A 26,097-nucleotide genomic window follows, 5' to 3' on the forward strand; every position below is an offset into this window, starting at 1 on the left:
GACCCACAGAGTTGCCATGAGTAACCATCAACCCACTGGCCACTGGATTCGTATGCATTTTAATATTGGCCGAGGGCTCTTCTACGAGTATAACGGAAATTCTGCCTGAGTTATTTCTGTTCCTCTGTGGCACCTTCTGGTGTTCCCCTCCCATTTCTGGTGACTGGTTTCTGTTTCACAAGCACCTGCTCCCCCGGAGGAGAGGTAGAGAAAGAGCTGTCTCTCAGAACGCCTGGGAGTGGGAGATGCCAGGGGGGAGAGATGAGGACACCAACACTTAGGGAAGCTCCCCTCACTGTCCCTGGACTGAGAGCCAGGCCAGTCTGACTCCGAAATCCATATGTGCTCTTCCCTACTGCTTAGCTGGCTTCCTCGGAAACTCTGCATCTCCCCAGTGTAGGCAGAGGGCAGATGGCACTGCGACTTTTTACTGAAGAGGAAGCCAGCCGGTGCATGCTCAATAACCAGCTGGGGCCTTGGCCCAGGCAGGGGTCCCAGGCCTCCTGCTTCCATAAGTGGGCTTCGTTCACTGAGACACTGTGCTGTTTGCATGTCACCCATGAATGAGTGGGAGCCACGTGAGTCCTTTGCCCTCACCTTTCTGCACAGGGTTGAGTTTAGGGAAGGCACAAGAGTGAGGGTGACCAAGACAAAAATGACCACTTCTGTTATTAAAAAACCCTCCAAAACTAGACTTCAGAAAAATAACCACCAAAAGTAAGTCAGGAGCGAGTCTGTACCTTGTTGAGGGAGGCAAGGTGATGTGAGTTTCAGCGTTTGGGCCCTGGGACCCAGAACGCCTGGCCTCCATTCTTGCCCCACCACTTTCTGCTTGTGTGACCTTGGGCAAGATCCATAGTCTTTCTGTGCCTCTGTTTCAGCTGGAAGTGGGGAGACCAATCGTGCTCCTCCTGAGGTTGGTAGAGAATTCAATGAATACTGAATGAAGATCTCGCATATATGGCAAATGCTGCCTGTCCTATGAGCAACGTCATGAGGAGCCAAGAGTGAAGAGAAGAGTGAAATTGTTAGGATTTAATTTTACTTGAATTCACAGTCAGTGCCTTTGGAAGCAGCAGTCAAGACGTCAAATGACAGATCACTGTTGTTTGCAAATCTGCTGCAAAAGACCTCTTTCTTTTTTAAATCATTTTATTGGGGGCTCATACAATTCTTTTTTTTTAAAACATTTTATCAGGGGCTCATACAACTCTTATCACAATCCATTCATATACATACATCAATTGTATAAAGCACATCCGCACATTCTTTGCCCTAATCACTCTCAAAGCATTTGCTCTCCACTTAAGCCCTTTCCATCAGGTCCTCTTTTTTTATCCCCTCCCTCCCCACTCCTCCCTCCCTCATGACCCCTTGATAATCCACAGATTGTTATTTTGAAAGACCTCTTTCAAGTGTTAGGAGGCAAAGATGATGCTTTGAGTACTCTTGTGCCCGTGACCAAAGCCATGAACTCATGGCATTTCAGACACCTCACACACATGTGAAAGCTGAGCGACAAGAAAGGAAGACTGGTGAGGAATTGGTGGTTTCAGATCCGGTGCTGGGGAAGAGTACTGCAGGTTTGCCAGAAGGACCCACAGATACGCCTCGGAACATGCACGGACAATGGGCTTTCAAAGGGAGGACAATGAGACTTCATCTCACGTACTTTGGACATGTTCTTGGGAGGGGCCGGTCCCTAGAAAGGACATCGTGTTTGGTTAAGAATCATGTTGGGTCCATGAAAAAGAGAAAGATCTTTAACAGGATGGCTTGACACAGTGGCTGCCTCGTCGCCATCGTGAGGACGGCTCAGGACCAGGCAGTGTTCGGTGGTGTTGTGCGTCACCATGTGTTGGGGCCAACGCGATGGCACCCAGCAACAACAGTTCCTTGTGACACAGTCCCCCTTCGCCGTGACAGCAGCTCTCGGCCCTCCACTGACCTCTAACTGCAGCTCTCTGATTTTCCCAGAGGTCTCAGTGTTGTCCCTGATGAAGAAGTCATTGAAATGTATGAGGGGTCCCACGTGCCCTTGGAGCAGATGAGTGACTTTTATGGAAAGGTAACCATAGAGATGCTAATCATTTTTCCTTCTGTCCTTATGGCCTTGAACTAGGAGTTTGGCCTCTTAGACTCCCTTACTGCTCGTTTAGAATTACCACGGAAACATGGGATTGTGTTTTGAGAGACCCTGGGTGCAGCGGTCAAAGGCTTGGCTACAAACTGCAAGGTCAGCAGTTCAAACCCACCAGCCACTCCAAGGCAGAAAAGACTGGAGGTCGGCCCCTGTAAAAATTCCACCTTAGGACAAACCCGATGGGGCAGTGAGCATCACTGAGCGTCGGGATGACCTGGCAGCACCCAGTAGCCATGATATTGGAGAGGGGACTCAGTTGTTACAGAGAATTGTCCCCTTTCCCAGCTTCTTTGTCTAAACCTGCCTACCCGACTGATGGGCTTGTTTATCATTGGAAATTTCATCTGGGGGGAGGGTTCTGAGTGCCTGCCACCACAATCCCCTGGCGTGAATGGACACTTCCTGCTTCTCCCTAATGCATGGCTGCATCTCCGCCCAGTCACTTTCCGTGTCTAAGGTGTTCTTCCCCTTCGTCTGCAGAGTTCTCATGGAAACACCATGAAGCAGTTCATGGACATCTTCTCCCTGCCAGAGATGACCCTCCTGTCCTGCGTGAACGAGTACTTCCTGAAAAACAACATTGACTACGAGCCCGTCCATCTCTACAAAGATGTCAAGGTTGTATCAGCTTCAGCGGCTAAGAGACTGCATTCTTCCCTGTTAGCTTAAAGCCACAGAATCTCTAGTCCCCTTTGCCGATTCAGTATTTTCAGTAGTCGCTCGGCTCGGATCTCTTTGGCTCGTGGTTGAATCGTGAAAACCAAAGGAAAGATGATGTTGCATTGAGAGACTTGATAAGCAGTCAGGGTTTTCTTTAAAAAAAAAAAAAGATGGTCTTTACCCTCTTTCCTGGATTTTGAACCCATTTTGATCAAAAGGAGCAGGGTCAGTGTACCTGCTAAAGGTACCTAGCCAGTCCCCTGCTACCCCAGAGCCTGCCTGCAGGCAGGGGTGTGGTGCTACGGATAGAAGCAGCCTTTACAGCCAGGTGGTGGCCCGTGGGGCTGTCGCTGCCCAGGCCAGAGTCCAGGGCGGTCTGTGTTCCCGACTCCTATCACAGAGTAGAACTGCTCTCTCGGACTTCCCAGGAGTGCTCTGAATGGAAGTAGGTGTTCTCCAGCCTTTTCTTCCGTGGCGCTGTTGGGTGGAGTCCAGCCGCCAACGGATGGGTTAGTAGTTGAGCCCAGTCTGTTTGCTCCACCCCTTTTTTATGAGGCACACAAAGGTTCCATGTGGGCCCTGCAAGGTCCCGCAGAAGCCATGCAAGAATCCAGTTGGAGAGAGAGGTCTACATAGATATTGAAGTTTTAATTTATACTCACATTTACATGTGGTGTTATATACTCTTGAAGCTTTTTCAACCTTAAAAACAACTTTGTAGACGGTTATGCTTTTAGGTAGATGTGTGTTTTTAAAAGCTCCATATTGACACACGAAAGCAGACTGCTCCGCAGGGTTCCTGAGACTCCAGCTCAGAACAGCGACCTCATCTTTCTCCCGCATGTTCACGATATGGCTTGTAAATTACTGCTCAACTCAGGGGACTTTTTTCAGAACTGTTTACCCAAATGGTCTCTCCAAGGGACCCCGTGGAGAATTGCATCGGAAACAGCCACCGTCGCTATGGAAATGTAAACTCTCCCCGAGGGGCTCCCAGAATTGAGATTCTGCTTTAGTGCTTGGACTGACTGCCAGGCTGTTTAAAGGGAGGAGTGACCGCGGACGAATGCTGTTTCGTTTGCCTGGCTTGGCAGGCTGCTCTCTCGGTTGTTTCCACTGACAAAACCGTGTCTCTTGCCAGGACTCGATCCGTGACGTCCACATCAAAGGGATAATGTACAGAGCCATTGAGGCAGATATCGGTAGGTACCCGGCATCATCACTGCAGTGCGCGCCAGCCTTCTCCTCCGCATTGTACCCTGCCTTCTGGGACTGAGCAGGTGCTGCGTGCGCCTTGCGTCTTTGTGTCTCGGGCTTCTGCCCACGCCGAGTTCTAGAACGTGACGTAATCCCAGCTCTGAAGGAGGAGAGCTGGCAGCTTTACTCTTTTCTGTTTAGAGAGAGGGTACTTTGGGTGCTGATGCTTTCCACACTGAGGCTCTGGGTACTGATCCTCTCCTTGCTATTGCTCTCCTCACTGATGCTCTGGGTACTGATCCTCTCCTTGCTGTTGCTTTCCACACTGAGGCTCTGGGTACTGATCCTCTCCTTGCTATTGCTCTCCTCACTGATGCTCTGGGTACTGATCCTCTCCTTGCTGTTGCTCTCCTCACTGATGCTCTGGGTACTGATCCTCTCCTTGCTGTTGCTCTCCTCACTGATGCTCTGGGTACTGATCCTCTCCTTGCTGTTGCTCTCCTCACTGATGCTCTGGGTACTGATCCTCTCCTTGCTGTTGCTCTCCTCACTGATGCTCTGGGTACCGATGCTCTGAGTACTCCTGCTCTCCTTACTGTGGTTCTCCTCACTGATACTCTGGGTTCTGGTGCTCAGGGTACTGATATTCTCCTTATTGATGCTCGGGGCACCCTGAACCAAGCTTCCTTAAGACTTTTGTTCCCCTACCATGCCACTGACCCCACTTAATCTTCGCAGACCGATGGGTTTCAAGTTGACTCTGGGTGCGGATTTTCCCCTCTTGCTCTTAGAAAAGTACATCTGCTACGCCGAGCAGACGCGTGCGGTGCTGGCCAAGCTGGCGGACCATGGCAAGAAGATGTTCCTCATCACCAACAGCCCCAGCAGCTTTGTGTGAGTGCTGTTCTTTCCTCGCTCGCTTCTGGCTCCCCCGTATCCTGTCTGTCCCCAAACGGTTGAAAATCCGAGCGAGCAAGTTTCAGAAAGAGCTCATCCCCTTAACACTAGACTCACCTGGCTGACCCGTTGTTCCAGGGACAAAGGGATGCGGTACATTGTCGGCAAAGACTGGAGGGACCTCTTTGACGTGGTCATCGTGCAGGCCGAGAAGCCAAACTTCTTTAACGATAAGCGGAGGTGAGTATCTGTCTGTAGGGGGCTCAGCTTTACTCTTTTGCCGCCATGGTTCTGTGTGTGGCGTGTCTTGCTGAAAGCTAGTTGCGAAATCATAAGCACCAGAGATGGTCGCTCTGAGGATTTACTAGCAGGTCATTGAAGAAGGGAGAGGCTGGTACTGAGCAGACAACTGACCTCGCTAGAAGTGACTCTCAGTTCAGCTTGCTCTACGATCAATTTGTGAGTCCCGCTTTTAAAGAAACGATTGACGGCTATCAAAATGCCAGAGTAACTTAGGTCTTTTGATGCAGATGTCTTGTCAAATGTAGACCAGCAGCAGCAACAGCTCCCCTAACAGCTCTGCCCTGGGCCTTCCAACTTGCAGTTGGACTTTGCAGAGCATCCTGGACAGCAGTTTCCCATCGAGTAGGGGCAACCTCAGCCAAGGCCTAGGGTCTGCTTTTCTGCACAAGGCTCTCAGGCAGCGGTTCTCAACCCGTGGGTCGCAACGCCATTGGGGGTCGAACGACCCTTTCATAGGGGGTGCCGGATTCATAATAGTAACAAAATGACAGTGATGAAGCAACAAGGAAAATAATGTTATGGTTGGGGTCACCACCACATGAGGAACTGTATTATAGGGTCGCAGCATGAGGAAGGTGGAGAACCACAGTTCTAGGGGAACCAGGCGGTTTGGGGTTGTGACAGTGATTGGGGGGATGCACTCATCCTTCAGTGGGAGGGAGTCGGAGATAAATAAATGACCTTTTTAATATGTGGGCTAGGCCTTTTCTCAAAGAATTGTCCTACCCAAAAGGCCAAAGGTGTTGAGAAATACAGCAGGGGGTTAAAAAATAACTCCCAGCGGCCTTCTTGTGGACCCAGAGTTCAGCCACCTCCTGTGCTGGCTCTGAGATCCTCTGTGGGGTCTCCTCCAGGCTCTGCTCCCACCCCTGGGAATCACCCCTCGGAGGCTCAGGCTGCCTGTGAGGGTGTTGGAAGCCTGCCTGTGTACCTGGTCCTTCCTGGACAGTGGCTTCAGGCCCATCCCAGCTTGCTTTGGGGTGTCATGAGAATCATACCCATTTCTCCCAAGCTGCCTCTCACTTCTGCACTGCCTCTCTCCCCTGTCCTCCCTCCCTCCCCTCCCACACGCAGCAAGTTGGAGCTGCAGAGTGTCAGGCTACCTAGCAGCTGGGGACCTAGAACAGGTGTTTGCTGGCTTGGTGCTACCCGTGGGTCTGCCTGGAGACCTGCCCCTGCAGCAGCTGGCAGGAGGGAGTGGAGGTTGTAGGGGTCATGAGACAGCAAGCCCAGCTTTCCAAGGCGGCTTCCTGGAGACCCATTTTGAGGGAGGGGACACACTATAGCTGCTGCCCGCATGTCCACCGCCTTGTTCATGCACCAAACAGTCGGGTCGTATATTTCTCATTGGTGTAAATGTGACGGTCAGATAACGAGGCAGTCAGTGGGTCTGGGAGGAGTATGTTCCACATCGCAGACCCCCTGTCACCGTATGTCATCATGTTTCCCTTTCTGTTGTCAGACCTTTCCGAAAGGTGAACGAGAAAGGTGTGCTGCTCTGGGATAAGATCCACAAGCTGCAGAAAGGCCAGATTTACAAGCAGGTACGCCCTGACCCGCTCCTCCCTCGGCATCGCTTTGCGCGGCCGGCTTCCCGTGTGCTGGGCACAGACTGAGTGCTTGAATCGACTATTGATCACACGGTGCTAAAATGTATCCTTCAATCAATGTATTTTCCAAAACGCTAGTGTCTAAATTAATTCCCAGTTAATTAAAGTGATTACAAATCTAAAGTAATAAACAGTTTTTGAAAATGTACCTTAAATCATTACTTTCAGAGTGTGTAAAACTTAAAGTGTCAATAGAAAACCTTAAAAAATTCTGTTTAAGAAGCATTTAACCACACAGAATTTTTTTCTGCTGAAATAGTATTTATTTTCTGAAAAAATGTTGTATGCTCATTTTTAATATATTTTGGTATTATATAAGGTTTTTAAATGTTTAAATTGCCGATCATGACTGTGTTGTGAAGTTCTTTTTTTTTTTCAATACACAATTGTGGATTTGGCAGGATACTAAATAGAATTTAAAAGATTAGCTTGGATCCAGCAATGTCATTTAGTTGGATTTAATCTGAGAACATTATTAAGATGTAGAGAAAGCGTGATTCTGAGAAGGTTTACCAGGAAGTGTTTTACAGAATCGCTAACAATGTTAAATGCCCAGCATCAGGGGATTTGTGAAATGAATCATGGTACAGCTGGGAGTGAAGTTAAAAAGACAACCTACTGCCATTGAGTCACTGCCGACTTAGCAGCCCAAAAGGCAGAGTAGGACTGGCCCTTTGGGTTCCGAGGCTGTAAATCCTGACGGGATCAGAAAGCCTCATCCTTCCCCTCGGAGTGGCTGGTGGGTTTGAGAGCAGCCCAGCCGATATGTAGCCCTCTGCGTCACCAGGCCTCCTTACTGGGATCAAAGGACAGAAGCATGCTGCATAAAACCAAACCAAAACCAAAAACAAGCAAACAAAACCCCAGACACCAAAGCACTGCCCTTGAGTCTATTCCAACTTAGAAGGACCCAGTAGGACAGACTGGAGCTGCCCCGCACGTTCCCAAGGCTCCACTTTCTACAAGGGTGATTCTTCCTGACCAGGCACATGGTTACAGTGTGGTGAGGGTAGAATGGTAGCTACAGAGAATGGCATGCATATCTAATATAAACCCTCTGACAAGCATATTGGACAGAGAAAAAGAGTCTGGAAGAATTTTGGTGTTCGTAATTTGCTGTTTAAACTCTAGAAACCTTGCCTGTATGAAACGAGTATTTCAGAATGTGGGTTGTACAGGTATTTTAAGCTGTCGTATGATGTAATACTTGTATGCATTTTTCTTTACCTGTAGGGCAATTTGTATGAATTTTTGAAGCTTACCGGATGGAGAGGATCCAGAGTCCTGTATTTCGGTGACCATATATACAGCGACCTGGCGGTGAGGGTCCCCTTGTCCGTTTCCTTGTTGATTGAAGGGGTGATGGGTTGGCCGCACTTACGGAGACATTTCTCTCTTGTGAACAGTCATTCTTATGCTTTCATAAAAACTGGCCTTTTTAAATGACTTCATTTTTACTGAGCAGATGGATCAGGGTTGTAAGAAAACAGGCAAGTGAGCAGTTGACTCACAATTTTATCCGCTGGCTGATCTTTCCATTTAAGTAATGGTGAGAAAGGAAAGGCAGCGTCCTTTTCGCGTTCACGAGTACATCAAAACATGCAGAGATGCGCGAGACTCTGACCAGCAGTCACGTCTTGAGTATGCAATTGGCATATTCATGAAACAGCTCTTCGTGTGGAAATGAGGTTTTTCATGGCCCCTCGAATGACTAGAGCAGTTTCACAGGACTGGAATTGTGACTTAATCTGTTATTGGCGCAGGTGTGAGTTATTCGTAATTGCGACTACACTTGGGTCCTTGTAGAATGAATGTACTTATTTGCTGAGTGGTCCAAGCTTGGTGCTGTGGTGCACAGTTCTTAGAGCCGAAGCTGAGGGCGCAAGGAGAGGAGGTCACAGTCTGTTGACAAGCCCCAGGCATGTTTCTGAGGCTCTTGGCTCACACTGGATTGGCCTTCCATGTGTGAAAGTAAGGACACAAGTATTACTACTGCGGTGGAGCGACAGTGCTTGGTCTGACTCTTCCCATCCTTTGTCTATAACGCCCACCAGTAACTGGGTGGGAGCATGCAGATAAGGTGTAGAGGACTCTTAACTCTGGGATCGGGCAGTTTTGCTACTCCACTGGGTCTAAGAGATCCCGCTCAGAGGCAGGGAGAGGAAGTCATGTGACTGTGAAGACAGAAGTCACTGGAGAGCATGTGTGTGACCCCTGTCTGAAGTGCCATGCTGAGACCAGGAGGCAGGGCAGAGGACGGCGCTGAGACCATGAGGCAGGGCAGAGGACGGCGCCGAGACCATGAGGCAGGGCAGAGGACGGCATCGAGACCATGAGGCAGGGCATTGGGCTTCCTGGCCCACAGAACAAGGTGGAGGCCAAGGGACTATGTGGCTGAGAGGTCAAGGACCCGAGAGAGATGTGCCTGCGTTGCTGGCTGAGGAGAGGCGCTGCTTCAGACTAAAGTCTGTATCTTAAATTCTTTCTGATCCTCATTTGTGGGAATCTGTTAACTTCCTTAATAAAATCTGCCAAAAGCCCATTGCTGGCAAGTTGATTTCGACTGAAAGCAACTCTATAGGGAAGAGTGGAACTGCCCCTGTGGGTTTCCGAGACTAAATCTTTACAAAGCAGAAAGCCTCGTCTTCCCCCCATGGAGCTGCTGGTTGGTTTCAAACTGCTGACCTTGTAGTTAGCAACCCTAACACTGAACCCACAGCGTCACAGAGCAGCCTCAGAAAGCCCTTCTCAGGGTAGCTATGAGTCGGACTCACCTTGTTGGCATTGGGGTTGGGGTTTGGTTATGTAAGCCTTGGGTATGTTTATGTGACTTTTTTCAGAAATCAAATACACGTCCTAGAGTTTGCCATCGTTGTAGGTATAAAGAAACAAGACATACTAACTAAAAGGTTCAAGAAAACCCCCAACCAGTGAAGAAGGCCCTCGGGTCGCAGAGTGTGGATCCGGCTTTGGGACAGTAGCCAGAGGGAGCCGGTCATTTCAGCTAAACTAAAGGCTGCTACCCTGGAAAACTCCCAGCGGCTCAGAGTAACAGAGCCCGAGTCCTGGTCGCTGCCTGTGCACTCTGAGGGGCTCTCACCTCCCCCGCCCTGCCGCACCTTTCCCCTCTCATTCTGCCTGCGCCCCTTTGCTGACCCCACTCTTCCTCGCCACATATTCCTGCCCCCTGGACTCTGCCCTTGCTGATCTCTCCTCCCACATATTTTCCTACTTCTTCCTCCCTCTCTCCCTCCCTCCCTCCAGACCTCCATCAGCGTCATCATTTTTTTAATCAACCAAACAGTGCCGTTGAGTGGAGTCCCTTTCTCAGTGACCCTATCAGGCAGGGTGGCCCTGGCCCTGTGGGTTTCCGAGACTGTAACTCTGTACAGGAGTAGAAAGCCCCATCTTTCTCTCAAGGGGCAGCCGATGCTCTCAAACGGCTCAACTTCCAAGTAGCAGCCCAATGGGCAATGCACTATGCCTCCAGGTCACCTGCCAGTGGTTACCTCCCTGCTCCTGTTCTTCCTCTGCTCGGTCTTTATCCACCTTGCTTTATTTACCTGCCGCTGACCTCACAGTTTGGCCATATTTTCCATGAAGGCTGGGGTTTCGCCACCTTTCTTCATTGCCTTACCTGGCTTGTAGAACAGGGCCCAGCATGCTTGATAAACATGTTTCCAGTGAGAAAGGAAGGACCAGGTGAGCTGACTGTGTTGCTCAGCTGTGGCATGGTGTAGCTGAGCCCAGGCATTCTGAGCTGTTCCATGGTATGTTAGTCCGGGTAGACTAGAGAAGCAAATTCAGAGACACACTCATGTGTATAAGAAAGAACTTTATATACAAGAGCAATTGACTATTGAGAAAGCATCCAGCCCAGGCCAGATCAAGCCCATAAGTCCGATATTAGCCTATATGTCCGATACCAATCTATAAAGTCCTTTTCAGACTCATGAAACACATGCAGTAATGCTGAATGCAGGAAGATCACAGGCCAGTGGGTGGGAAGTCTTGTGGACCCAGTGGCAGCGTAAGCTTCTCAGTGCTGACTGGGGTCTCCATGTGGCTTCTCTGGCTCCAGAGGCCTCTCTCCATGTATCTTCTCCACAGTGATGACTTTCAGGGAGAGAGCACGTGCCCCCCATTTCCAGTGAGCTGTTTATCTCCTTCGCCTCTCCAAACGAGGTCATCAAGCTACTACCCGATCGACAGGCTAGACTCTACCCCTTCACTTTAAATCCTCAAATTGACACCAGATTATGTAACTGCCACACACAGCCTAGCTGGGATGAGGCATTCTGGCTGTAAAAATAGCACTGGGCGCTGGCCTGCCTCCTCGGACTCCACCGGTGGGCAGGAGCATAGGGATCAGCATCGACCATCCCGGGTGGATTCCTATGAATGATGGCGGACACGCTCCTTCTCTCCAAACTTCTTACCAATCCTGCCACTCGCTGCACCTCCCGTGGCCCACCGTGACAGTCTGTCGCTGTGGTCACACAAAACTCACAGAGCATACCACAGCTTTGGAGTGGATTAAGGAAGTGCAACAGGTTACAACTCAGAGTCAGGAAAGACCCGGGATACAGTTATTCGATCAGGACAGCTTCTTCTCAGCCATGCCTGTAGTCATGTCTCTTTCGGCCCCTTGGCCCGGCCTCTTCCTTGTTTAGTCAGTGCTACAAAGCTGTTAGCTGTAGCAGGTAGTGCTTGGGGAAGGGGGTGGGGGGCAATTCTTCAGTAAACCTTGGCTAGAAAGTGCTCAGCTCTCTAGTTCTGTGAGTTGGCAAGCCTAGCTCTGCTAAGCCGGAGGCAAACCACTCTGCCAGCAGCCCTCCTTCCGGAAGGTGCTCGGCTCTCTCTCACTGGACGACGGGGTACACCCACGAGACCTGCCTTGGGGCTCCTGGTTCTGCTGCTGCTGCTGTTTTCATGCTCTGGCTTCTCACAGGCGCACCATTGCTGTCTCTGGTGTTAGAGCTGTTTCCTGGGTGTAGAAGGTTCTCAGCGCAGGGACCCAGCTCTAAAGGATGTCCATCACCCCTCGTTTTTAACGATGGTAGTCAGGGCCCTCTGCTCTGGGATTGGCTCTCGTTTAAGCCTCACAGGATGGCCCGATGGTCCAACCCCCTTGTTAGGCCTCCGTACACTTTGTCTGCCTGGTTCAGTCCTACAGGGGTGGGTGCCATGGCCTCTGTGTACATGGTCCCGCCCAGCCATTTGGTAGGAGTTACAAGACCATGTGTGGCCAGAAGGGCCACAGTATAATTCATTGTGCCACACTGGCCCGTTGTCAACTGAGGGGTGATATTAGAAGACACGGGATGAACAATGTGGCCATGCGTGTGCATGATCCAGTCTAAGCCTGGGAGGAATTCACAGTCCCTGGCGGCACATGGCAGTTGCTCCCTGGAGGCCTGTGGGTGAATGGAACGAAGGTTGGAGTTCAAGTTGGACCTCGTTCTGCCTTCAGCCTCATTGTTTCCCCATGGACCTTGGTTAACGAGCTCAGATCCTGTGCGTCGGCAGGGCTGTGATTCCCAGCAGTTCTTTCTGGACCCCAAACGGACATGGTGCGAGGCGGTCGCTTGAACTTGTGGCTCAGTTGGGTTTTGTGCAGTGCAGTTGTTTGCTCTGCTTGGCTAATAACCAGCGGTGTCAGTTAATCCATGGCACGGATGTCTGTTGTGTCTGGGCACAGTAACCAGGTGGTTCAGCTGCCCTTGCCAGGAACGCTGACCCTCTGATCTGTGTGCCCAGGACCTGACCCTGAAGCACGGCTGGAGGACGGGCGCCATCATCCCGGAGCTGAGATCCGAGCTCAAGATCATGAACACGGAGCAGTTTGTCCAGACCATGACCTGGCTGCAGACCCTGACGGGGCTCTTGGAGCAGATGCAGGTTTGGCGGGCTTCTCCCGTGCTTTGTCTTCCAAGCCTAAAGTCAGTCCAATGGTCAAAAGTGAGTTCAGGTTGAGAGGAGCCCAGGTGGGGTGAAGATGGCACATTGGACTGCTAACTGCAAGGTCAGCAGTTCAAAAACCACCAGCCGATCTTCAGGAGAAAGATGGGGCTCTCTACACCCGTCAAGAGTTAGAGTCTCAGAGACTCACAGGAGGCAGTTTTGCTCTGTTTTAGGGGGTTGTTATGAGTCCTCATCGACTTGATGGCAGTGAGCGAGTGGTCAGTTGTGACTTTAAAGCCCAGGGCTTACGTCACTCCAGGAATGTTGTTTGCAGTGTGGTCTGTGATCCCCCTTTCCGTGGCCCCCCACCCGGGCCTCCTTTGCCTGCTTCCTCCGCTCCTTGCCATCAGCTGTCTTAGTCTGAGTGCTGTCTGGGTGTGAGTAGCACAGAGCCCACGCTCTGGACCAAGGTATCAACCCTGCTCATTCTGTGTTGATGCTGAGTTAGGATCTGCTTTTAGCAGGTCTGTGATAATGTGGGATCCCTATGTATTTGAGCCCAGGTGGTGTGGAGTGGTGATGCATTGGGCTGCTAACGGCAGGGTCAGTAGCTCGAATCCCCCAGCTGCTCTGAGGGAGAAAGACGAGGCTCTTCACTCCTGTAAAGAGTCACACTCTGGGAAACCCACGGGGGAAGTTCTTCGCTATCCTGTAGGGTCGCTGTGAGTCGGATGGTTTGGTGTTAGGCGCCATCAGGAGGTGCCCACCCAGAGCGGCCCTGTGCACAGCAGAAGGAAACCCTGCCTGGCCCCGTGCCTGCCTTCCTCACAGTTGTTCCTGTACTTGAGCCCCTGGTGGCAGCCGCTGTGTCCATCCATTTCCTGGGGTGGGGGGGTCTTCCTTTTTGGGCTGCCCCTCTGGCTCTTTGTACAGAGAACCACTGGGGGCTCGAGGGAACATGGAGATTTGATGCAGTGGGTCTGGGTGGCATGGCCAATCAGCAGTAGAGGTTTGAACCTGGATGAACCCGTTGGAAGCCAACCCCCTGGAGCCTCGCTCTCCTCAGCTTATTGCCCAGGGTCCACCGGCCTGCTTTGGAAAGGGGCAGGGAGGCCTCACCTGTCCTGTCCCAGCTGGCTGCCTGGTGGCACCAACTGGGTGACCGGGTCAGGAGCTGAGGCTGAGCTGCAGGGGTGTGGAGCTCGACCCCCAGTGCACTTGAACTAGCTGGCCTCCTGGAGGACGCGGTTCTGCTCCTCTTGCTGTGCTCTCTGTGAGATGGTGATTGGAAATGACAAAGCCTGTGTGCAGCTAATGCATTTTAGAGTCCTGGCTGCACGGGGCCTGCACGATGATGGTGACGATGAGGGTGACTCGTTGCCATAGAGTCGGCTATGACATGTGGTGGCCTGTGTCTGAGGGCCCCATCTTCATGAGGCCTGGTAGGTCTATGTGTATGGAGCATGGAGAGGAGACTGGGCCATGGAGCTGGTTCCCCCCACCCCCCAGCCCTTCCCTGGCTGTACATTCTGGGCCCTCCTTTTCTGGAACTGGCTAGATTTTTGTATAAGACCCAAACTGAACTCGCTGCCATCATGTCGATCTGACTCATAACTATTTTCATTTGCATACTTAACATATAAGCAAGAGCAGTAAAGGGTCACAGAAAATGGAATGAAAGTTGAAACTTTTCCATACACTCGTTGAAACCCCGTGTGTGTGTGTGTGTGTGTGTGTGTGTGTGTAACCGCTGTGTATATAGACCCCTATGTATATAAGTATGCACACACACATTTACCTGCTAGTGTAGTAGACTACACTTTGGGATGCTAACCACAAGTTCAGCCGTTAAAAATCACTAACCGTGGGTGAGATGAGAGAAAGTTGAGGCTTTGTATTCCGGGAAGATTTACTCTTGTCCTATAGGGTCAGTGGCAGGGAGTGAGACAGATGGACACACACACACACACACACACACACACACACACACACACACACACAAAGATATGAAGGAATATAATCATTCTTTGTTTTGTCTTGCAAATCTTTCTTTTTTATTCATGTCACATCTTCCAGTTGTGAGTAATTTGTTGACTAAAATGTGAAAGCTGCCGAACAGTATGCTCAGAGAACCTCCGGGCAAGCTCCCAGCAGGTCCGCCTCGGCAGTGTTCAGTCTGGCGGCAGCTGCTCCCTGACGGTGTCGGCCGTGGCCACAGGCAGGAGTCCAGATTGCAGGCTCAGATGAACGCCTGGCTGGCTGAGCAGCAGAGACCCCGCAGCTGACTGCTGGTGGGCTAGCTGCTCAGTTGCACAGAGGTGACCCTACGGAGGCCTTGGCCCGGGTTGGGTGCAGAGGGCTCACCTGTGTGGGGCCCCTGCAGGCAGCCTCTCCTGCCTCCTGGAGCATGTGGGCTACAGACTCTGGCTGTCCTGCTGCCATGCGGCTGTTGGGGCTCTGGAGAGAGATGGGGGAGGTCCACGGGGCTCTGGATCATGCTGCGGGCAGTTGCTTTCTGCCCCCATGGCAGCCAGGTAGAGGAATCGCTCCTCTGCTTTTCTTTGACGTCTGATGCGCTCCGCCCTCTTCTGCCTCTTGTCAGTATGGCGACTTTTCTTTTTAACCTCTCAATTTTCAAAGCAAATATAATTACATTAAGGAGAGAGAGAGAGAGAGAGAGAACCATGGTTAATCCTAGTATCCATCAGAGATTCAAAACTGAAAAATGTTTTCTTGTTAATTTCAAAAAAAGTTCACTATTTTCACAGCCTTGCAATTCATGAATATACTTACTTTTCTTGCTAGTTCCACTGAACTATCATTCCTCTGTTTACATATGTGTATGGTGTATGTAATAAAATAAAAATGAAAGCCACTGTCGTCGAGTACATTCCAACTCAGAGGAGAACTGCTCTCTCACGTGCCGAAGGCTGTCAATCTTTCCAGGAACACAGTCTTGTCTTTCTCTTGAGGAGCAACTGGTGGGTTTGAACCACTGCCCTGCGGTGAGCAGCCCCAGGGCCTCACTCTCAGCACCGCCATGACTTCTGGATCAATGTAATAGGTAGTGTATGTTATACAGCGTGCATGTTTATGCATAAGTGACAGATGTCTGTCTTATACGATCTGTATGTATATTATACGTATGTATGTTACCTATTTACTTTTGAGCTTGTTAGTTGCTGCAAAGCCAATTCTGAAGAACAGTGGCACGTGGGCCGAGTAGAACTGCTTCATTGCATTTTTACAGCGTAGCACCGGGGTGGGTTAGAACCGCTGACCTCTCCCCTTGTAGTTCACTGTTTGTTGCCCCCCAGGCACACCTGATTCCTTCAGGCACACGCACTGTGTATACACAGCCCTCGCATCAGACTTTAATAGCCTCACGATACTGCATCGTCACCTGTGTGGTGTATGTGTTTCTGGTCTTCAGAGTCTTTTTCGTGAGGAAGGCAAGATTTCAACTCTAAGGAGTCTAAAAATGTTTTATTTCGCACCAGTGCTCATGCCTTGGATGTTCAAAAATAAAGCCCTCTAAGAAGAAGGCTGTCCACTCAAACCCGCTCCTCACCTGGGCAGCGGTTTGGAGCCCAGGTGGCCCTAACTGAGCGCATGTGTCCTGCAGGTTCACCGGGACGAGGAGTCCCAGCTGGTACTGCACAAGTGGAAATGCGAGAGAAAGGAGATCAGGTAAGAGCCGCCTATTCGGGAAGCAGCAACTACAGGACCTCCCCACTGCCCAGCCCATACCTCCCCCAAACCCCTGCCCGAGGACGGATTTGGGAACATCCTATGTTAGCTGCCAGGGAGTGCAGAGGGCTCCCAGGTATGTAGAGTCAGCCTTCTGTTCCCACCCTGGCTATCTGAAGCACGGGGGACGGGGCTTTCTCCGACTTCACTCTGCCTCTCCCACGAGGGCGGCCAGGGTGGCCTCTGATGATGAGGACCACATCAGGTGGCCATTGGGAGCTGGCTAGAGGTGGACCCTGCTCCCGCAGTGCTCAGGGTCCCGGTGACCAAGGTGCTCAGTAGCTCATGACTTGCAGGACTCTCAGGCCTGAGCACATAGTCACTCATTAGAATGCTCTGGATTGGGAAATCAATCCCTCAGGCAGAAAGTGCTGGTGGGTGTGAGTGAGTCTCAGGGGACAGTTATTCCAAGGGGGCCCTGCTGACTGTCAGGCTCTCCGCAGATGGATGCTCTGCGTGGCCCTTTCTCCCGGTGTGCTTGGCCTTTCTGTGCAGCGAGCAGCTCTCCTCTGGGGCAGGCTACCCGGCCAGGAGCCCATCTCTTGTTGGTGTTGCTAAAGACAAGGCTGGATTTCATCGCCTGCTTCTTCTTTCTTCTTGGGGTTATCAGCTGTCTGACATGCCTTCTAACCGTATTTCCCTTGGTTTAAGAGTGTTGACTGTGATGGGGGAAGGACTACAATGTGTTTGACATTGGGGCTTGTTGGCATTGGCTCCTGTAGCCCAGGGACAGCTCACCTGGAAGGACCTCTGATGATAAGATCAAAGGAACTGCTTCCTCCCCTCCCCCCCCCCTAGTCAGTGCTGGTCTTTCAACGCCTTTGCATCTCAGTGAGGTTTGGGGTAAAGTTCAGAAAACGTTGACAGGCCAGTTTCTGGGCAGTTGCATCACCTACCTGTCCTAGAATGTCAGAGGAGGAATGCCAACTAAGTGGCTTTATTACACCGTTGGGTTAATGATTGTTTTTCAGCATTTTGGGGTGCCATATTTGTTACTGATTTACGAAATGGTTGATCAAGAATCATTTTGCCATGTGTAGGGTTGACCATTTCTCCATTGAGTTTGCAGGGGCTGTTTGCTTAAGTAGGCCACCACGTTTTTCTGCTTCTGAGGTGCCGCTGGATAGACTCAAACTACCCACCTTGTGGTTAGCAGCCAAATACGCTAACCATCGTGCCACCCAAGGGCTCCACAGCTCCCCCACACTCCCAGAGCAGCCCCGGGTTTGGTTTGGAAAATGGCCTGTGTGTTTCAGGAGGGCATGCACACTGATGGTCAGAGCCTGAGAGCAACCCGCTCTGTTGGCAGAAGAGGGCGTGGGAGCGAGATGGCTAGATGCGCAAACTGTTTGCTCGTTGGGGCTGCTCTCAACTACTTTTTCTTCCTTTTAATCACTTGCTCTTTTTGTTGTTGAGAATGTTGCCCGCAGGTGAGGTCTGGGATGCCTGCCACTGTTTCATCCAAAGACAGAGACCAGGGTGATTTGAGAAACTCTTACGTGGATTTCTGCAAGTGCTGGGCAGAAGGAAACAGTGGGGTTTGCTCCCTCCAAAACGGCCTCAACGATTCAGAGCAAGTCAAGGGAGTTAGATACTGTAAATGTTAGATGGGATACAGGAGGCCCGCCTCACAGAAACAGGGAGCATCCAGGTCGGGCTCAGGCTCCGTTGCTTATCCCAATGGCTCCCCTGCCCAGAAGGCCTTGTTTGCCCAAACTCTCCGACTTAGAACAGCCCTGTTGAGTAAGCTTAAAATGAATTTTTAGTGCAAGGGGGGGGGGCTGTAAACATTTTGGGTTTTAAGCAAACTAAATTTTCACAGATTAGATCCCAAACTAGATACATTTCCAATTATGCGACTAATGGCGGGTAGCTCTTTATACCTCTTCTGTCCAGAGCACACACAGCAGAACACACCCCAGGGCAGCCATGTACAGTCACGTATACAGGTCACGGATACACATACTGCCGATGGCAGTCTTTCCATTGGCAGCCATCCTCACTGAGCACCAACTCACGGCTCCCCATTGTTCCCGTCTTGTTTTGAGCCGCTGTTAATGTGATCCCATATAGATGGGTCTTCTAAGAGCGGATATCTCAGGACCATCGTGTCAGGGATTTGTCCAGCCTTCATGGTTCTTGAAAGTCTGAGAATTGGTCCTTCTGTTGGGCATTCCCTTCCCTTTGATCAGGATTCTTACACTCTCTGATCAACGTGTTCAGTGGCAGTAGTTGTGCACCATCAGCTTCTTCTGGTCTCCTGGCAGAGGAGGAAGTTGTTCACGGAGGCAGTTAGCCACACGGTCCATTGCCTTCTCTTATTCCTGCCACTCCTCCTCCCTCTCCTGCTCCAGGTGGATAGAGACCAGTTCTTGTACCTTGAGTGACCCCTGTAAGCTTCTGAGACCCCAGGTAGCACACCCTCGGCTCTCTAGAAGATACTGACCATGGTATCAGGCTAATTAACTGGAATATTCATTGAAACCAAGCAGCCAGGCCTCATGGGGTGTTCGATTGTACCTCGGGAAGGTCAGGCTACTGTCCATTCCGACGGCCCCGTGGAAGAACTAAAGGATGGATGAATTTATGAATGAACGGTTTGAGTCTCGACTGTTTGAGAAGCCGACCCTTCTTTATCATTTCCCGCCTGGTCTCTTGCCTCACGGCCTGTCCTTTGCTTCTCTTCAGAGAGATGACCAAAGGTTTCTTCAACGCCCAGTTTGGGAGCTTGTTCCGGACAGACCAGAACCCGACCTACTTCCTGAGACGCCTGTCGCGCTTCGCTGACATCTACATGGCCTCGCTCAGCTGCCTCCTGAATTACGACGTCAGCCACACCTTCTACCCCCGGCGGACTCCACTGCAGCACGAACTCCCCTCGTGGTCAGACCGGCCCTCCGCCTTCAGGGTGCCCCTCCTGCAGGAGGCCCAGGCCAAGTAGCTCCGCCCCCGCCCTTGGGAACAGCCGGAGTGACGTCGGCCCCAGGTTGGGTGGACGTGACAGAGGGGTGACTTGGGGTGGGTGTGAGTGCTGACGAGAGCATGTAGGCCTTTTTTTGCAGATGTCCTTTCTGGAGAATACTCCCTGGGCAGGAGCCAGCTCGTCCGTCCACATGCCCCGCCCCTTCCTCTACATGCCCTGTGACAGCGGGGCCAGAAACTGTCTTGAAACTCGGGGTTGCTCACCCTTCTGGTTTATGAAGGCGCCACACTCCTGTCTGCTGCTTTGCGACGGGCGAGCCCTTCGAGGCCTCTCTCACTCCAGCGTCCCGGGCTCTGGGGTGGAAAACACACCAAGCGGACTCTTGCAGGCTGTGCCTGAGGAACTGCAGGGGTAGGGCAGTGGGCAAAGACAAGCTGCAGGCAGAAAGCCGAGGATTCTGGGATCCCTGCAGCAGTAGCAGCAGCAGCAGCAGCAGCACCCCACTGCTCTCCATAAGGTTTCCAGTGGCTAATCCCTCAGAAGTGGACAACCTCGTCCTCCTTGCTAGTCTCTCTCAGTCTGGGAGCTCTGCTGGAACCTGTCCAGCGGGGTGACCCTGCAGTGTTTGAAACGCTGCTGACAGAACTTTCATCATCACGGCCACACGCAGGCCACCACATCACGATGACTGACAGCAGAGTCGTGGAGCAAACGTAGCCACGGCTGTGAGCACGGCAGTGCTTTGTCTCTCGGACACAGGCTCGCTGGGAGTTGGGACTGACCCCAGGGCACCTAGCAGCGGCACCTGGCAATTGTAGGAAGTCACAAAGAGGATCGACTCCCCAAATTGTTAGCTTCCACGTCAACGCTGCCTCCTTGGGTGGACTTAGGAGAAGGAGCAAGAAACGTCACAACTCCTTTAACCTGTGGTCCTGGCTGGTTTGCTTCCTGTGGCCATCCCCATCGTGGGCGGGACAACCGCGTCACGTGTGATACCCAGGGGCGGGGCTAAAACCTCTTTTTGGGTAGCAGGCTGATTTTCCCTGAAGAAGGCTGGAAGGAACCATCAGGACCAGATGAACCAAAATGTGAGGATGGTTTCCCAGGAGTGTGCTTAACCTGAAGTAGGGAGACCCAGCATGGGTGCAATGTCCTGGGCAAGGACCACGAGCCCTGGCCTCTGCAGAGTGGCCTCATGTTGAAATGGGTGCCCTGCCAGCAGTCCATTCTCTGGAGAAGCACAGGGAGGCCAACTGCTCTGAGGTTAGCCAAGGAGAAGAGGTGCTGCTATCAGAAGGGGGGTGGTGTGTGTGTGTGTTTGTGTGTGTCCTCTTAACCATCTCCAACCCTCCCCCCACTTAGAGTTTTCCCCTGTAGGATGTGCATGGGAATCTTGGGGAGGAGGGGTGGTTTGGGGTGACTCTCTTCAGTGTTGGTGTGTTTAAGATGGGAGGCGATACAGGTCAAGACATGGAGATGATCAGAGCTGACCTTGTCCAGTGAACTTCCTTCCAAGGGCAAGGTCATGCCAGCAGCCTGGGTCCTCAAACTGGTCCTACAGCAGGGCGGGTGCATGCAGGAGCTTGTTGGGAGTGCTCGCTCGCTCATTCAGCTGCTTCTGTGGTTATTAAAGTATTGAGGACCAGGCCTCGACAAAATAGCAGCCTGGCATTTTGTAGCTGCCCTGCCTGATGCGGGCATGATGCAGTGACCTCGTACGCTGCACCCTTTGCACGGCTGATTGCTGTCACGGGGTACCGGGCGTGCTCACTGTGGTGAGGAAGGGGCCCCGTAGACCCAGTGAGGTCCCTCCTCTTTCGTCTTCCCTTCCTGGCTTCATTTTGTTGGGATCCCATTTAGGCGCAGCAGGGTGTTTCTTGTCCACAACGCGTGCACCTGGTCTTTGTTGCTTCCCTGCCTCCCCGCTCCGTGTTGTAGGAGCATGGTTGGTGGTGGCAAGGTCGACGCCTGGAACTGTCTTGGTGTCAGGACCCTCAAAGGGTGCAGTGGTGCTTCCGGCTTAGGTAGAAGCAGAGTGGGGAAGTGGCTTTAGTTATTTATTTTAATTCTTGGCTTCTATCTAGTCAGCTCTCCCCCAGGTGAGTGTTTACTGAGGAGGAGAGTAGAACTGTGAGGGGGCCTCACAAAGTTCGTGGAAGAGTTCCGTGATCTTTGAATTCCATTTTTCCATGAGCTTTTTGAAGTTCTGTCCTATTGATAAAGCCTGCCTTCGAGGATGACGAGGGTAGGTGACCTACGCCTTGGGGGGAGGAATACGGGGGGGGGGGGCGAGGTTGAGAGGGAGAGAAAAACTACATTTCACCACTCTGCTGGAGGAAAGCACTACCATCGGTCACTGCCCTGGCTTCTGTGGCTCTTCACAAGAGTTGAAAGCCAGGAGGTGGGGTGGGGTCTGGTGGTTTCGAACTGCAGACCTTGTGTATTGCAGCCCAACTCGACACCACTGTGCTACAGAAGAAAGACAGGGCTTTTTACTATAAAGAGGGACAGTTTCGGAAAGTGGCAGGGCAGTTCTGCCCTGCCCTGTAGGGTCACTATGCACTGGCCTTGACTCTATGTCTCTCTCTCTCCATCTCTGTCCCATAGAGGAGCATGCTGTCCCCGGGCTGTGCAGCCTGTCAGTACAGGGCTCTGCCATGCCTTGGCCTTGTCTCAGCAGTGCCCACAGAGCCTGAGTCGGGAGAGCCTCTTGGCTGGTGGGGACACAGCTTCTTGCTTCCTTGTTTACCCCAAGCTTTGGTGGCCTCGTGGGCTACTCGTTGGGCAGTTGCAATCGGCAGCTGTCCTGAGGGAGATCGGTGAGGCCTTCCGCTCCCACAAAGAGCGTCAGTCCCGGCAACGCGAGGGGCCGTTCTGCCCTGCCAGGTCGGGCCGCTCCAAGTCAGTCCGCGCCATGGCAGTGAGAGCGAGACCCTGGCCGGCGGCACTGTCGGAGTAGGACTGACTGCCGAGCACAAGCCAGCGGTTCGAACCCACAGCCGCTCCTTGGGCGAATGTCAGGGCCATCTGTTTTGTGGAGTTGCATCGGAGTGGGCAGTGAGTAGTCTATTGAGCGCGATCCAGCCACCTCTGGCTGGGTGGCTGTCGTAACTCCCTGGGGTCTCGCTCCTCCCCGCCTGCTCTCCGTGTGCGCGCTGACGACGGTAGGTTGGAACAGGGCAACTACTCAGTCTGGACAGAGAACAGGCACATTCATTGGCCCATTTAAAAGGTCATTGTCTCTAGTGTTGACTGGATTGATGTTCTAAGAATTACGTGGAACAAAACCAAAAACCCACATTAAACAACCGTCATTGCTGCGGGCAGGCAGGAGGCCAGGACAGCTCGCCCAGGCTCAGGCTCAGACTCAAGCTAGCCAGGGAGGCGTCCCGGGGAGCTTTCCCAGAGCTGCTCTTGTGGGTGGAACTTGGCTTTTCAGCACATCTTAGGCGATTGCCTTAGAGCTCCCCGTTCTCCTAACGTACCCACCACCGTCCTTGTAAAAAATTATCTTCAGCTCCCTTTCCCAATGTTCCATGAACGCCGCCGAGTAATCAGCCGCCGCTTACCGGGCCGAGCACCCTTCAGACTAAATTGCTAGCTGCTGTGACTGCGTCGGCGCTGGAAAATCCCCGCGGAGGAGGCCTGAAAAGAAACGTTCCTCTTAGCTAAATGAGCTTCAAATGCACTCAATGGCTTCTCTCTCCTCCCAAAGCCCCCCTTTTTTCAGCTGCAGCGAGTGTGCCAAGCCTTGCATTCCTTTCCATTAGCTCGACGCTCGTTTGCTGCCAAGAAAGCACTCGGGAGCCCTTTACCGAGAATGCGCCAGGACGGCTCTCGAGCAGAGGCAGGGTCTCTCTCCTAATGGGAACAGTTTCAGTGCCATAATTCACAAATCCTGCCCTTCGGTAGCTTAGCCATAGGACAGCGAGTGGAGCCAGCATCACCGCAATCAGTTTGAAAACATTGTCTTCCTTCTTGAACTCAGTATTAGGGCTCCTCGTTTCCATGGCCTGCCCCAACCCCCCTGCCGTCTCCCCAAGAAAGTACTCATCCAGGGACTGCCTCTCTAGATACACTGCTCCTGGATTTCATGTAAAGAAAAATAAAACACCCCAAGATCAAAATCAGACGGGGAAGCCTCAGTCGCAGAGAAAACCTGGAGCCGGGGGTGGTGGGGGTGGGGGTGGGGGTGGGGGTGGGGGGAAAGGGGAACTAGAACAAATTTAAAAGGCGTCAGAGGGGAGAACAAATGCTGAAGGGTTGACTGTTACCCTAATGCCATCTACAGTCAGTAGTAGTCCACCTTCCCATCTAATACACGTGTCAGCCCCCCAGATGACAGTGAGGAAAATGACTAAGTCCCCACTGGGTACTGGTCTACCCACCTTTCATGATCATGGGTGGCCCAGGGTCCGGACGAGGCCAGTGGGGAGGGTGAGGTGGGGGTGGCTCAAGAGAGTCAAGACTGGCATGCCAACCTCTTACTCCGGCTTCCTGACTTCCATGACCTTTTAGTGCCTGAGCATTTGGAAGCCTGACCTCCAGGGGCAGCCGTCCTTCATGCCACCAGTGGGCTGGGGCGAAAAGTGGGCGTGGTGCCTCTAAGGCAGAGTTTGGTGGCAGACGTCCCCTGTAGAGGGCCAGCTAGTAAATGCTTGTCACTGCGGGCCCTTCTCTGTTGCCACTACCGGGGGAGCAGGTATGGCTGCACGCTTAACAAAACAAGCAGTGCACCTGCCCCGATCTGGTCCCACATCCATCCATCGTGTGGCCTTGCTCCCATGGCTTATGTTGGTGTCTGTGGCGAGAATCCCCTGCCGGGAAAGCCTGTAGACACATGACTTCCTTGGTTGAGTCAGATGGAGACGGTTCTGCAGCTAAGTGCCATATCCCCTGCCAGTCTCCTTCCTTGCAGTCAGTGTGGCGGAGGGTTGCCTGTGTGGCGTGTGGCATAATTGCTTTCTTCTGTGTACTTGAACTTCCGGGCTCAGATACGAGCTAAAGATCCCTCCTGTGCCCCTGGATTCCCCTTCAGGAGAGAAGGACACAATCCCCCAATTACTGGTTGTGTGGGTTGGCCAGTTGGTCGATTTGCTTGATCCACCAGGTCTCAGCTGCCAGCCTTTGTTGGACATTTCCTATGCTGAAAATCCCTGCTTCCTCCATGCTTACACCCACCTCCAAGAGCAGCCTGCAATGCCTGACAGGTCAATGTGGAGGTACAGAGGCTGTCTTGCTTCCTCACCCCAACTTGGGACACCCTTCCAGCTCCATAACTGCCTGTGGGGTTCAGTGGAGGCCTCCTTGTGTCGGCATCACACCCTGGTTCCTCCCTCTGCCAGCCTTGCTTCCTGGACTTCCCTCCTCTCCCTCTGGGGCGGAACCCCGAGAACACTCCCTGGGAACTCCCTGCACTTGACCTCGGCTGCTTCTGGGAGACCCACCCGCATCAACCTTGAACTTTGACATAGAACACGGATTCCTAACGATTTAGTGGAGTGACAGATTGTGCCTGTATGGTATTGGACACAGTAAATACAAATTAGGTACTTATTATTTATTCTGAATATGGATTTGCTATTTATTCTAGATGTGGAGTTTAATGTATTCCGTGGTATTGCCAAATAAAAAGTTTGCATTGAATCAACCAATTTATTGTAAGTTACTCTTTGTGTGTGCTTAAATCATTGGCAAAGCCCGGCCCTGTTCTAACGGATCTAGGAAAGAATCTTCCTGAAATAATGGGGTTCTTTTCCTACCACTTTCAGCTCAGCCAGGCACGCCAACCCTGCCTTGCAGGGTTTGAGGAGAGTTGTTGAACTACACACAGAAAACTTGGTACAGACACAGCCTAGATGGGCACCAGGTAACCCTGCTGTTCTCTCACAGGGCAACCTCCTTCTCCCCATTCCCAACTCTATGTTTATTCTTTAGCTAATTAAAAATTCTGCTTGCTAGTGCCCTCGAGTTGGTTCTGACTCATCACGACCCCGTGTGCTGGAGAACGAGACACCATCCAGGCCTGTGCTACGGTTGTTCTGTATTTGAGCCCATCGATGAAGCCACTGTGCCAGTCCATCTTTTCAAGCCTTCCTCCTCTTTCACTGCCCTGCAGCTTTACCAAGTATGATGTCCCTCCCCAGGGACTGATCTTTCCTGACTACATGTCCAAAGCGTGTGGGATGAAGTTTCACCAGGTTTACCCCGAAGGTAGTGGTTCTCAACCTTCCTAGTTCCGCGACCCTTTCATATAGTTCCTCCTGTGGTGACCCCCAACCATAACATTATTTTTGTTGCTACTTCATCACTCTGATTTTGCTACTATTAAGAATCATCATGTAAATATCTGACATGCAGGATGTATTAGGCGGCCCCCAGAAGGGCTTGACCCCAAGGTTGAGAACCGCTGCTCTAAGGAGCATTCTGGCTATATTCCGCCAAGACAGATTGGTTTGTCTTTTAGCAGTGCATGGTGCTTTCAGGATTCTTTGCCAGCACCCGCATTCATGCTCTATGCTCTTCCCTAGTCAGTGTCCGACTTTCACATGCATAGGAGGCGATTAAAAATACCAAGGCTTAGGTCAGGCACAAAGTAATATTCTGGCTTTTCAATACGTTAAAGAGGTCTTGGGCAGCAGATTTGCCTAATGCAATGCTTTCCCTGTCCCCCTCTCTCCCCCAATTAAAAACACTAGCCAGTGCTTAGT

General features: G+C 51.8%; 1 protein-coding gene across 1 annotated transcript in view; it reads left to right on the forward strand.

Moving 5' to 3' along the window:
* Nucleotides 1-23,577, forward strand: part of NT5DC3 (5'-nucleotidase domain containing 3) — a 58,291-nt gene extending 34,714 nt beyond the window's left edge. The window contains exons 5-14 of the mRNA XM_075551084.1: nucleotides 1,978-2,068; nucleotides 2,624-2,761; nucleotides 3,945-4,005; nucleotides 4,792-4,894; nucleotides 5,036-5,137; nucleotides 6,663-6,744; nucleotides 8,044-8,130; nucleotides 12,571-12,711; nucleotides 16,340-16,404; nucleotides 19,153-23,577. Of these exons, the coding sequence (XP_075407199.1) occupies nucleotides 1,978-2,068; nucleotides 2,624-2,761; nucleotides 3,945-4,005; nucleotides 4,792-4,894; nucleotides 5,036-5,137; nucleotides 6,663-6,744; nucleotides 8,044-8,130; nucleotides 12,571-12,711; nucleotides 16,340-16,404; nucleotides 19,153-19,405 (1,123 nt within the window). The 3' untranslated portion in view covers nucleotides 19,406-23,577. The remainder of the gene's footprint in view (nucleotides 1-1,977; nucleotides 2,069-2,623; nucleotides 2,762-3,944; nucleotides 4,006-4,791; nucleotides 4,895-5,035; nucleotides 5,138-6,662; nucleotides 6,745-8,043; nucleotides 8,131-12,570; nucleotides 12,712-16,339; nucleotides 16,405-19,152) is intronic.
* Nucleotides 23,578-26,097: the final 2,520 nt, after the last annotated feature.

Source organism: Tenrec ecaudatus, chromosome 6, assembly GCF_050624435.1.
Source record: "Tenrec ecaudatus isolate mTenEca1 chromosome 6, mTenEca1.hap1, whole genome shotgun sequence".
Lineage (NCBI taxonomy): Eukaryota > Metazoa > Chordata > Mammalia > Afrosoricida > Tenrecidae > Tenrec > Tenrec ecaudatus.